The 12,098-nt window shown below is 41.2% G+C and overlaps 1 protein-coding gene across 1 annotated transcript in view; it reads right to left on the minus strand.

The window, feature by feature from the left end:
- Positions 1-12,098, minus strand: part of SLC7A11 (solute carrier family 7 member 11) — a 363,535-nt gene that overhangs the window by 86,631 nt on the left and 264,806 nt on the right. The window contains exons 7-8 of the mRNA XM_040418452.1: positions 6,973-7,096; positions 2,903-3,006 (exon numbers count right to left, since the gene is read on the minus strand). Coding sequence (XP_040274386.1) covers positions 2,903-3,006; positions 6,973-7,096 — 228 coding nt within the window. The remainder of the gene's footprint in view (positions 1-2,902; positions 3,007-6,972; positions 7,097-12,098) is intronic.

Raw genomic sequence — 12,098 nt, forward strand, 5'->3', positions numbered from 1 at the left:
GTTGATTGACAGGGCCAGCCGTGATCTCCTCCTCCGGCCGGCCCTGTCAGTAATTCAAAAATCGCGCGCCTCGCGTCATTCGGCGCAGGCGCTCTGAGATGAGGAGGCTCGTATCGTCAGCACTCCCTCAGTGCGCCTGCGCCGATGACATCACCGAAAGAGAAGACGTCATCGGCGCAGGCGCACTGAGGGAGTGCTGAGGAGACGAGCCTCCTCATCTCAGAGCGCCTGCGCCGAATGACGCGAGGCGCGCGATTTTTGAATTACTGACAGGGCCGGCCGGAGGAGGAGATCACGGCTGGCCCTGTCAATCAACACGGCGAGGGGGCGGATTTCTGCAGCAGCTACCAGCAAGTAGACACCCTACTTGCTGGTAGAGCCCTCATTTACATATTATAAAAGTTCGTTTTATAAAGAATCGGCCGCATGAAAGTAAGTAAGAGCATTATATTCTCCTATATCGCACTATGAGGAATCTAACTATCCAAAAAAAAAAAAAATGAGTTTTGCGGGGTGACAGAAACCCTTTAAGTTTCTTTTGGGAGAGGGCAGACTTTTTAGATGAGGAGTCTAGGGATGGGTTCAAGGCCACGTTAAAGTCGCCTCCCATGACAACAATGCCTTCCTGGAAAGACTCTATGATAGGACAAATAGAGTCGAACCAAGATGCCTGGTCGACATTGGGGGCATAGATGTTGATTAGTGTGTAAATACGGTTAGCTATAGAGCCTTTTAACATTATATATCTTCCCTCAGCGTCTTGAATGTGTGAGGAGTATTGGAAAACAGTATTCTTGCTGAAACCAATACTGACTCCCTTGGAAGAGGAGGAGCCTGAGCCACAATGGAACCACGTTGGGAAGCTGGAGCGGGAAAGATCAGGGTATCGGTTAAATTTAAAATGGGTCTCTTGTAAAAATAGTATAGCGGTGTCTTTCTTTTTGAGTAATGAGAAGATTTGACACCTCTTGGAGGGGGCATTAAATCCTTTAACATTAAAGGATGCAATTGTTAGATCAGCCATTTCGCACCAGTTTGAACGTGGGGCCACTGAAGACCCTGGATCCATATATGGTATATAAACCAACAAGGCTCAGTAAGTTGTACTTCCGCTGTAAAACAGTTTAGATGTATGTATGTAGCATTTTGGCAGGTAAATAAAACTAATAAATGTAAGGAGACATCCACGTAACGAGAAAATAAAACAAATCTCAAAAAGTATGAGAAAAGGGAAAACCACATAATAATGTAGAACAGTAATAACACTTTAGGTTCCAGTGTATAGGTGTAAGGGGGGAAATTTAGTGACTGTAGTCATCACCCTATGCCAGGATGTATGACCAGACCGGAAAAATTTCACGTGTGAGTATAACAGAGATGGTCAGACCTAATAAGAGAAGTAGGTGTAAGAGAGCACCTGTATCAAAGGACAGCGGAGAGATATATGGAGATAAATGGGTAAGGGGATGGGTAAGAAAGGAATGGGAAAAATTAACATGTGTCTTACATTTACCGCTAATCAGGTGGATGTTATATTACCACTATAAGTGCTAGGATAGGCAAGTGCTCAGTCCTCCATGGTTAGCCTCCTCGGAGTGGAGAAAGAAGGATCTCTTCTGGCTCTGGCGTTCTTGGGGGTACGTTGTTTCTCCCACGGGATGGGGGCCGGCAGATCCGGGAGGAGTGCATGGTCCTGGATAACGTCCCAGTTTTGGATTCCTAAGGGGGCTATGTTAAGCTGAACATAGGCTTGGTCCAAATCTGTGTATGAGGTGATATTCATCCTGCGACCTTCATGAAAAAAGGACAGACCGAAGGGGAAGGACCATCTATATTGAATATTGTGGGACCTGAGCCAGTCTGTCAAAGGCTTCAGGATTCTTCTCTTTCTCAGAGTGGACTGGGCCAGGTCCTGAAAGATAGTGATATCAAAACCATCCCAAGCTAGTTCTCTGGTGGCTCGCGCTTTGGAGAGGATGGCTTCCTTAACCTGGAAACTTAGAAATTTGCATATGATATCCCTGGGGGGGCCGTTGGTGCTGGCTTAGGGCGGAGGGCTCTATGTGCCCTTTCCAGGATTACCTCATGTGCAGAATTCGGGCCCAGTAAGGAAAGGCAAACTTGGACGATTGTCTGCGAGATATCACTTGCGGTGACCGATTCTGGGATACCGCGGAACGCAAGTTGTTGCGTCTTCCGCGATTTTCTTGATCTTCAACTGCACTGTATAAAGCATTGAGATTGCTTTGAACAGAGGATAGGCGGCTAACCACTTGGATCTGGTGATTCGTCAATACCGCATGCGACTCCTCTAGTACCTCCACTCTCCTTCCGATATGTCGGACATCCTGCTTTATGGCAGAGAGGTCTGTGCTCAGGGGTTTAAGCGCAGACGCCAGGGTCGCCGACAGTGCTTCTTTGAGGTAGGATCTGGAGATCGGGAGGTTGTCTGCTGGGTCTTCTACCTCCTGCAGTGATTCCTTGTCTCTCTGTGTGTAGCCGGCAGTGTGTGGTGATACCGGCGCCATTTTGTTGTCTCGGGCTACAAATGCGGCGGCGGCTTTCTTGACAAATTTATCCATGTCGCCCTTGTTTACCGCCTGTCTGCTCGAATCCGAGGATTCTCCAGCCTTTGAGCCACCAATTTTGACCATTTTTGTGCCTGGGGGCTAATTATAAGAGCTGTAAGGGTGATGTTTAGTACGGAGCTGCAGCCTCAGGCAACCATCAGCTTTAGGCGCTAGCTCCGCCCCCGTACAGCAATATATTTTGAAGATAAAATGCTGAATAACATGAAGCCACCTCTAGAGGGAGCATACTGCATTTCAACATGCCAGCTTTTTACTAAACCCAAATGTTCTGATCTCAATCCAGACTTCAGAATTTTTTTTATATTTCTTACCTCGAAACAGCAAAAACTCCACCATTCATTGAGCCAAAGCAAGACAATGCAACAAAAATGGGAACAGCCAGGGAGAAGTTTCCCAGGAGTCGTTCAGCAAATGTCTGAAAAGAAATGAAACAAAGGAAGTGTTTTTTTAAGTTTTTTTCTTCCCAGAAGGATGTTTGACAAAGTGAATGTATTCTTTAAATTTGTGTCTATTGGATCAATGACTATTTAGAACCTTCTTGGGTCAAACAGAAGTACCAACATGTTTTTGCCTCTCGATTATAACCACAGTGCTCTGTCTCGTTAACCATATACTTGTCTACACTTAAGGCCTCTTTCACACTACAGTATGTCCATTTCAGTGTTTTGCGTTCCGTTTTTCACGGATCCGTTGTCCCGTTTTTGGGTTCCGTTGTGTCTCCGTTTCCGTTCAGTATGTCCGCAAAAACCTTTCAGTATGGTTTCCGTATGGTTCCCGTATACGGTCCGTTTTTCACGGATCAAAAACGGAAGCCACCTGTATTTGTGCTCAGCCAAAGTTTGGCAACAAGAAACACATGGCCACAGTGGGCTGGGCCTAGCATTTGTTAATGACGGATCCGCAAAAAACGGATGACATACGGATGACATACGGATGCCTTCCGTATGCATTCCGTTTTTTTGCGGACCTATTGACTTTAATGGAGCCACGGACCGTGATTTGCGGAGAAACATAGGACATGTTCTATCTTTCCACGGCACGGAAATACTGAAATACTGAAACGGAATGCACACGGAGGCACTTCAGTATTTTTTGCTGAACCATTGAAATGAATGGTTCAGTATCTGTTCCGTATACTGAACTCAAAAATTGTCCAGTATACTGAACGCAAAATACTGTAGTGTGAAAGAGGCCTAATTGTTATTTCAGTGCAGAGCTAAGTTATGATGGAAGAGCCATTTGAGAATGAATGGTTGGAAGTTTTTTTTATGATATACAATGTATCACTTTTTTGTACAGCAAACAATTATTTGTATTCTAATATTTCTAATTGTTGAATTGTCAAAATATTTTGAAATGTGGTTTCCCATACAATGAACCTACTATGTGGAGGAGGTTAATGAACTATAATCACTAGGCAATTTATTTAAATGAGTTCTATGTATATCACTGGTTTTGTTTGTTGCTAAATAATTCTGTGTTTCTACATACAATTTAAAGGTCAAGTTTAATAAAATGATACTTAGCAGCAAAAATGCTGATTTTAAATTCAAATCTTTTTTTTTCAAATCTGTTAGCTTTTTAATGACCAGGTCTGAAAGGGCCTCAATGACCTGAGCCAATTTTTTAAATTTTTGCCTCTCTGCATTACAGCAGCCATAATTTTTAAAAACATTTTTTATTCATGTGACCGTCTGAGACTTTGTTCTATGTTTGAGAAACAGTATTATTTTTTAAATTGTTTGCGAATACATATAAATTATGGTGTAATTTCTTAATTTTTTTTTTTTTGCTATGGAAATATACAAACAAGCCATTTTTTTTTACTTAGTTTATGTTACACACTAAATAACCTGATAATTAAAATCTTCAGGTTATTACAGTTCTGTGAATACCTGATATGTGTATCTTTTTAATTTCATTTAATGTGTGCACAATAAAATTTATTTTTTTCAGCAGATAATGGAAACATTTTTTTCTAGTGGGAGGGATTTTTTTAAATAGTTTTTTTTTAACATTTTTTAAATTCCATAATGGGATTATTGTTTTATAATTTTATTTCCCATTTGCAATGTATTATGCTCTGTGCCACTGTGATACCGGCTGTTAGAACAACACTCGTATGCCCTTACAGCAGGCTTACAATACAGACAGCCCTGGGGTCCTTCTTAGGTCACAGGGTTGGCTGAGTATCGCTCCCTCAGCTATGATCGAGTCACTGGGAAACCCAACGACCCAATCTCAGTAGGGTCCCCTTTAATCGTGCCACAGTATGGATTGCAGCATGATCAAAGGGCTAACAGCCAGGGTTGGAGCTTTGTCCAACCAGTCTGTTAGGCCTCTTTCACACTACCGTTTTTTTTTTCCGTTTTGCGGTCCGTTTTTTGCGGTCCGTATACGGTCCGTATACGGAACCATTCATTTCAATGGGTCCGCAAAAAAACGGAATGTGTTCCGTATGCATTCCGTTTCCGTATTTCCGTTTTTCCGTGCCGTGAAAAGATAGAACATGTCCTATGTTTGTCCGCAAATCACGGTCCGTGGCTCAATGCAAGTCAATGGGTCCGCAAAAAAAACTGAACACATACAGAAATGCATCCGTATGTCTTCCGTTTCCGTTCCGTTTTTTGCTGAACCATCTATTGAAAATGTTATGCCCCGCCCAATTTTCTCTATGTAATTACTGTATACTGTATATGGCATACGGAAAAACGGAACGGAAAAACGGAACAGAAACGGAGACACAACGGAACCCAAAAACGGGACAACGGATCCGTGAAAAACGGAACGCAAAACACTGAAATGGACATACTGTAGTGTGAAAGAGGCCTTAAGAAGGAGTTAGTATCTGTTAGTATCAGCCGGTTCTTAGTGCTGGAGCATTCTGGCAGCCATTTAACCTCCATCATCTGCAGGGGTGGCAAAATATAATTCTGGTAAAGTGCACTATTCATTGGTACTGTACATGCTTCCCGTAAGTGGTCTTCTAAGTCTGGAATCACAGACACAGTTTTTGATGCTTGATTTAGACTCATCCACTGCAGTTGATACAATGAGTTGTATTAGTTATTCCTGTATACTTATCCTTCCTTCTACCAGATCTACTCATGGTCTGGATAAAATAACTGAATTTACATACCAAAGATGGAATTAAAAAGAATAAATATGTGAATTCAAGGAGAATAGGTTACCAGGACAGAGCCCCATATCATGGCTGTTCCTTTAACTTGTGCATAAGATAACTATTGGTTGAATGTTCAATCTGCTGACAGCTATCGTTTGCAGTCCCCATAAATGTGCATGTTCGGCTGGGCTCATGTTGTGAATGACAGAGGGGAGAAAGCTGATCACCCAGGAATAAAAGTATTAGGCCCCTTTCACATGGGTGAGGTGAACGCATTGCACCCGCACTGAATTCGGACCCATTCATTTCTATGGGGCTGTGCAGATGAGCAGTGAGTTTCACGCATCACTTGTGCGTTGTGTGAAAATGGCAGCATGCTCCTCTTTGTGCGTTTTCGATGCAAGTGCAGATGCGGTACGATTTTCACGCATGGTTGCTAGGAGACGATCGGGATGGAGACCCGATCATTGTTATTTTCCCTTATAACATGGTTATAAGGGAAAATAATAGCATTCTTAATACAGAATGCTTAGTAAAATAGGGCTGGAGGGGTTAAAAAAATAAATTAAATAATTTAACTCACCTTAATCCACTTGTTCGCGCAGCCCGGCTTGTCTTCTGTCTTCATCTTTGCTGTGCAAAGGAAAAGGACCTGTGGTGACGTCACTATGCTCATCACATGGTCCGTCACATGATCCATCACCATAGCAAAAGATCATGTGATGGACCATGTGATGAGCGCAGTGACATCATCAAAGGTCCTATTTTTCAAAGAAGAAGACAGAAGAGAAGCCGGGCTGCGCGAACAAGTGGATTAAGGTGAGTTCAATTATTTTTTAGTTTTTTTTAACCCCTCTAGCCCTATTTTACCAAGCATTCTGTATTAAAAATGCTATTATTTTCCCTTATAACCATGTTATAAGGGAAAATAATACAATCTACACAACACCTAACCCAAACCCGAACTTCTGTGAAGAAGTTCGGGTTTGGGTACAAAACATGCCGATTTTTCTCACGCGGCACTCACGTGGAAAAATCGCACATTTTCCCGCGACGCACCCGCATCTTATCCGGGCCAAAAACATGACGCCCGTGTAAAAGAGGCCTTAGGTGTTTTGAAATCCAACATTCCTGACCTTTCAATCCCGCAGCTGCTGTCAGGTGAGAGTCAGGAGGCCCCATACACATTAGGTAGTCAGAAGACACTACTATGCAGGGATATATGTTGATTACATTGTTTGATTTTTGCTTCCTTACCACTGCAACTGCACTGGAGAGGACGAGTTCTTCTGCTGTAATGACTGTATAGTAGGCCACATTGGTCAAGACGTATCCAACTGTTACGATCCCCATTGATATACATATTGCAAGAGGTATGTTTCTGGTGAAGAAAACACAATTATGACATTATATTATGACATTAATACAGTTCTAAATCTAACAGCTGGTATCACATATTTAGTACAAGTTAGAAAAGTATATTAATTAAACACTGAATTAATGGGGTGGTCCAACCTATTCTCATAGTAGGACATCACTAACTGATTGGCTGGGGTCTGACACCCCAGTCAGCGCTAGAGCTACAGAGGACCATCAACACTGTAGTGGACGGCACTTGTAACTGATACAATGCTGCACCCATTGACTTCAATGGTAGGAGCTCTGTAATAGTGAGCTCTTTCCTCTACAATGTTGACAGTGATATATAGCTCTGGTGGTGACTTGCAGTGATGGAGCTACACCAAACATATGTGGGGTTGAGGGGTGTCAAGCACCTCCCAATCAGTTAGCGATGGCCTATCCTGAGGACAGGCCATCACTTAAAAAAGGCAGGACAACCTCTTTAACACTGTACCTGTTAATTTTAGCCCAAATGAAGTTGCATTGCATTGCTTCTGTTTTATAAAGGGACAATTTCTTCTGAATGGGGTATTTTTTTTATTCAACATCCATAGAAAATGTACTTTTGTAGCAATAACCTCAGGGACATAAAAGCTCTCAATGGTAGAGGAAAGTCATCTTAGTTTACAAATCTGCTGCATAGGGAAGGGTTTATATGGAAAGTAATCTTGATGGACAAAATGACAGCTCCATAGTCCTATTGATAGACCAGGATAATACACGCAAACAGAGAAGCATTGCATTGATAAATGTAATGTAAAAAGACTGTGATCAGCCACACAACTGAAATAACATAGGGGAGGTGTGGTGGTGTAATTGTTTCCCCAGCCATCACCTCTGTCTAGTCTGAATAATAGCCTGAAAGAGAGAGTTAAGTGAAATTCTACAATGCTAAAAGTCCATACAGGGAGTCTAGAGAGTTAATTACTCTGGACAGGAACTCCCTTTAAACTCACTTTAAAGTCTGTTTGGCTTATAGGACTTTAATACTGATGACCTATTCTCAGAATAGGTCATCAGTATGTGATCGGTGGGGGTCGGACTCCTGGCATTGGACTTCTGTCCATTGGATAGCAGCTGTGCTTGGTGTTACAGCTCAGACCCTGAGACTGAGTTGTGCTTAGGCCATGTGACCAATAATGTGATTTCACTTGCCTAGGAAGAAGCTGCAGTGCTGACAAAGAGCTTCATGACCTCTTCAAACAACAAATTGGAGGGGGTGTCGAGAGGACCTCCCTCCAATCAGATATTAATGACCTATTCTGAGGATAGGTCATCAGTATTGAGCACTTAGCCAACCCCTTTAAGTATTACAAATTTTTATTTCTAAATTCAGAATAATATTATTTGAGTTTCACACCTTAAAGTAATATTAGTTTAGACTGATGGTGACTATATACACCAGAGGAAAGTTGTCTAAACCCTCTGGGATCAACCAACGTCCTCATGAGTATGAAGCCCAGAAAGCAGATGGCAGGGTAACAAAGAATTGGGCATTTCAGATGTGCCACTGCATCTGCAAATGGGTTATTCAGCTTTCCTAATTAAAAACACAAGGAGGCTTGGCTACATGAAATGTTCATGTATAAATATTGGAAAAAATAGATTCAGCCAAAAGAGTGTTTGGCCAATAAGTATCAAAGCAGCATGGGCATCTTTACCTTTGTTATGATGGTGGATTCTTATGTATTAGAACATAATGCAATGTCAAGGGTGAAATATAGTGGAAGTCATTTAGAACATGAAGATTTTGCAGTGGCTTTGTTTGTGATAAAGACCCTAGATGGTCTTCAGTGACAAACCACAATCTTTGTATTTTGTTAAGAATTATTGTTCATTGCTACTAGTGTTGAGCGAAGTGAAACATTCATAGTGGAATTTGGTCCAAAGTTTAAGAAAACTTTTATTCAGAGCAAATTTTTTCACGCTTAGTGGTTTTCCTAAAATGGCAGTTGCACGTGTTACAAAGAGAAAATAAGTATAGAAGAGACAAGCTCGAGAATGCAGGATCACCCATATTGTTGTGCAGCCAGCCAATCCGCAGATAGTTATCCCCTGTGGTGTCACAGCCCTATAAACCGCTCATCCTGCATGGTCTCCGTCAATTTCCTGTGAGCTGAGCATAGAGAAGTGACAAGCGCTCATGCGCTAGGGACAGTGTTGCTGTAAATGATTAATATAAAAATATTGGAGAAGGAGAGTGCAGGGAGACTGCAGGAAGAATGCAGGCAGAGTGCAGAGAGACTTATTCTGCATCAGTTTTATGTATTAATTCCTACATCGGCCATAAACTAAGATATTTAATTAAATACCAATAAGAAGGAAGCCTTTATTATTCCACTTCTAGTGTGCCAATCAATACCATCCAGTCTGCTCCACTTAGAGAAGGGGCAAGTCTTAATAATGAACATCCTCATCGCTTTGCTGGCTTTACTTCTTCCAAATCATCCTTCACAGTCTCTATGTCCTAGGAAAATCTGTAAGATGCAGAGAAAGGAACTGGATGTTCCTGATGACATATTCTCCTCGATATTAGATGATATGGAAAAGGTGAAAAGGGTAGAATAGCAGATGGCAGAAGAAGGGCTCCCACCTGTAGGCAAGGAGAGCGCTGTGGTTGGAGAAGTGGGTACAGCCACTGTTTAAAGGTGCATTAAAGGTGCCACGTGGCCATTAACAATGAAGACCGACTATTTAGTGCAACCTTCATTATTAAAGACAGATGTAGGCTAATTGGCCACGCGGTTCTTCACCGCAGCATAGCCCAATCAGACAGCAGCATGGCCGATCCATGTGGCCGTATCCTAAAGCAGATTAGACTGGGTATACCTAATTTATAGCAATTCATTTGTAACTAATCAGATCTCTTGTCGAACTTTGGGGAAGCTGCTGAATCTAATTTTTCAAAATTAATTGCTGATATGCAACATTCTGACAGACAGTATTCTGTTTCCCTGTATTTCATGTTACTGCCCTGCTATCCATGTTTTATAAATTTTGTTTTCCTTTAGTATAAGTCAACCTCTTTATTATGTACAAGTTATTAAAATATTAAGGTCACAATCTTTTTATTTTTCATGTGAATGTAATTAATTATTACAGAAATTTTATAATAAACTAGTCAGTATCATCACTTTTAAGAGAACTAATTAGCTCAAATAAAGGGAGTCTGGTGAACCTTCAATAAAGGTAAATACTAGGGATGAGCGGCAGGGGTCATATTCGAATTTGCGATATTTCACAAATATTTTGTAGAATATCCTTAGAATATTCGCGAATTCGAATATTTGTTAGGAGTAGTGTTGATTGCGAATTTTCATAATGCACATTTTTGTAATGTGAATTTTTGTAATGAGAATTTTAGTAATGCAAATTTTCGTAATGAGAATCAATGAGATCGTGAAAACTATCTATATATTCGTGAAAACTATAAAATTGCTATATATTCTTGTTTTACAATATTACAAATATTCTAAAAAACATATATTCATTTTTTAGAATATTCGTCTTTTTAAAAAATAATCTGTACAGTTGTTCCACTTTGGCATACTCCTCCCCGACAAGTGTCCCCGTCACCATGGGAACGCCTGGGGGTTAGAATATACCATCGGATCTGAGTTTTCACGATCTCTTTGATTCTCATTACAAAAATTTGCATTACGAAAATTCGCATTGCGAAAAATCTCATTACGAAAATTCGCAATCAACACTACTCCTAAATTCAAAGATATTGCAGCCTTCTCATTGGCCCACAAGCTAGAAGCAGGGAGTGATCATGTGTACTGATTTTAAAAAAAATCTTGAATATTCGAAATTACGAAAATATATCACTATATTCTAAATATTCGCAAATTCTCGAAGTGCCGATATTCGCAATAAAAATTTGCAATTCGAATATTCGTGATCAACACTAGTAAATTTAAGTGATTTTGTTTCTACTTCCAGAAATACCAGTAAAGAGAAAAGGCTCATTTAGACATGTCGGGTGAGTGGACAATTATTGGAAAGGAACCATTCCTTCCTGATAATTACCTACTCATTAGTGGAGGAAAGAGTTTTATTTACATGCAGCAATCACCTCCACTGTGCAGGGATGAGCAATAGCTACTGCCATCACTTTTCCTCATACAGATTCATTGTTTCTGGGCAGCAGATCCTTGTTTACACAGCACAATCTACTGCCCATTTCACCTGATGAACAAGCATTTTGCATGTTCATTGGGTGATCTGCAGTACCTTTACATTGGCTGATCAGGAATGAGTGTCCATACTAATGCTCATTCCCGATAATCGACCCTACAATTGCTCTGTCTAAACCTGACTTTAGTCAAACATAGCTTTTTGACCCTTCAGAGACACTATTGGAAGTTGTAAAAAGTAATTCACCTGTCACTACCATGTATGCGTCAAATAATAGAGGCAGTTAAACCAGTTATCTAGTATAAAGACCTTACAATTATCTCTCCATATCTCAGCTTTCTGGACTCCTGAGAGTGTGACAGAAGGAGGAGCAGTGGGGTATTGAGATTAACTGCAGCAAAATCTAAATTTTTTGCAGTGTGCCCAGAAAAGAGTTAAAACGGACAAGAATAGGACATGTTCTATTTTTTTTGCGGGGCTACGGAACGGACTTACTGATGCGAGCACTCCGTGTGCTGTCTGCATTTTTTGCGGACCCATTGAAATGAATGGGTCCACATCCTATCCGCAAAAAAAACGGAACGGACACGGAAACAAACAACGTTTGTGTGCATGAGGCCTAAGGCTACATTAAGCAGCAAGTGAATGGTCAGTTCTTGAAATGAATGAGTTGGAAGCAGAAAAATGTAGAAGCATAAGGATCTGGGTGACTGGGTAACAGGGGTCACACTGTGATGGCTAGACAACTGGGTCAGATTGTCTCCATGTGATTCCATAAGAGAACTTCATAGGTATTGTAGGGCACACAGTGAAGGCAGGATTGAAGCGCTCACCATGAGGCC

Source organism: Bufo bufo, chromosome 2 (genome assembly GCF_905171765.1).
Source record: "Bufo bufo chromosome 2, aBufBuf1.1, whole genome shotgun sequence".
In the NCBI taxonomy this organism is placed as follows: Eukaryota; Metazoa; Chordata; class Amphibia; order Anura; family Bufonidae; genus Bufo; species Bufo bufo.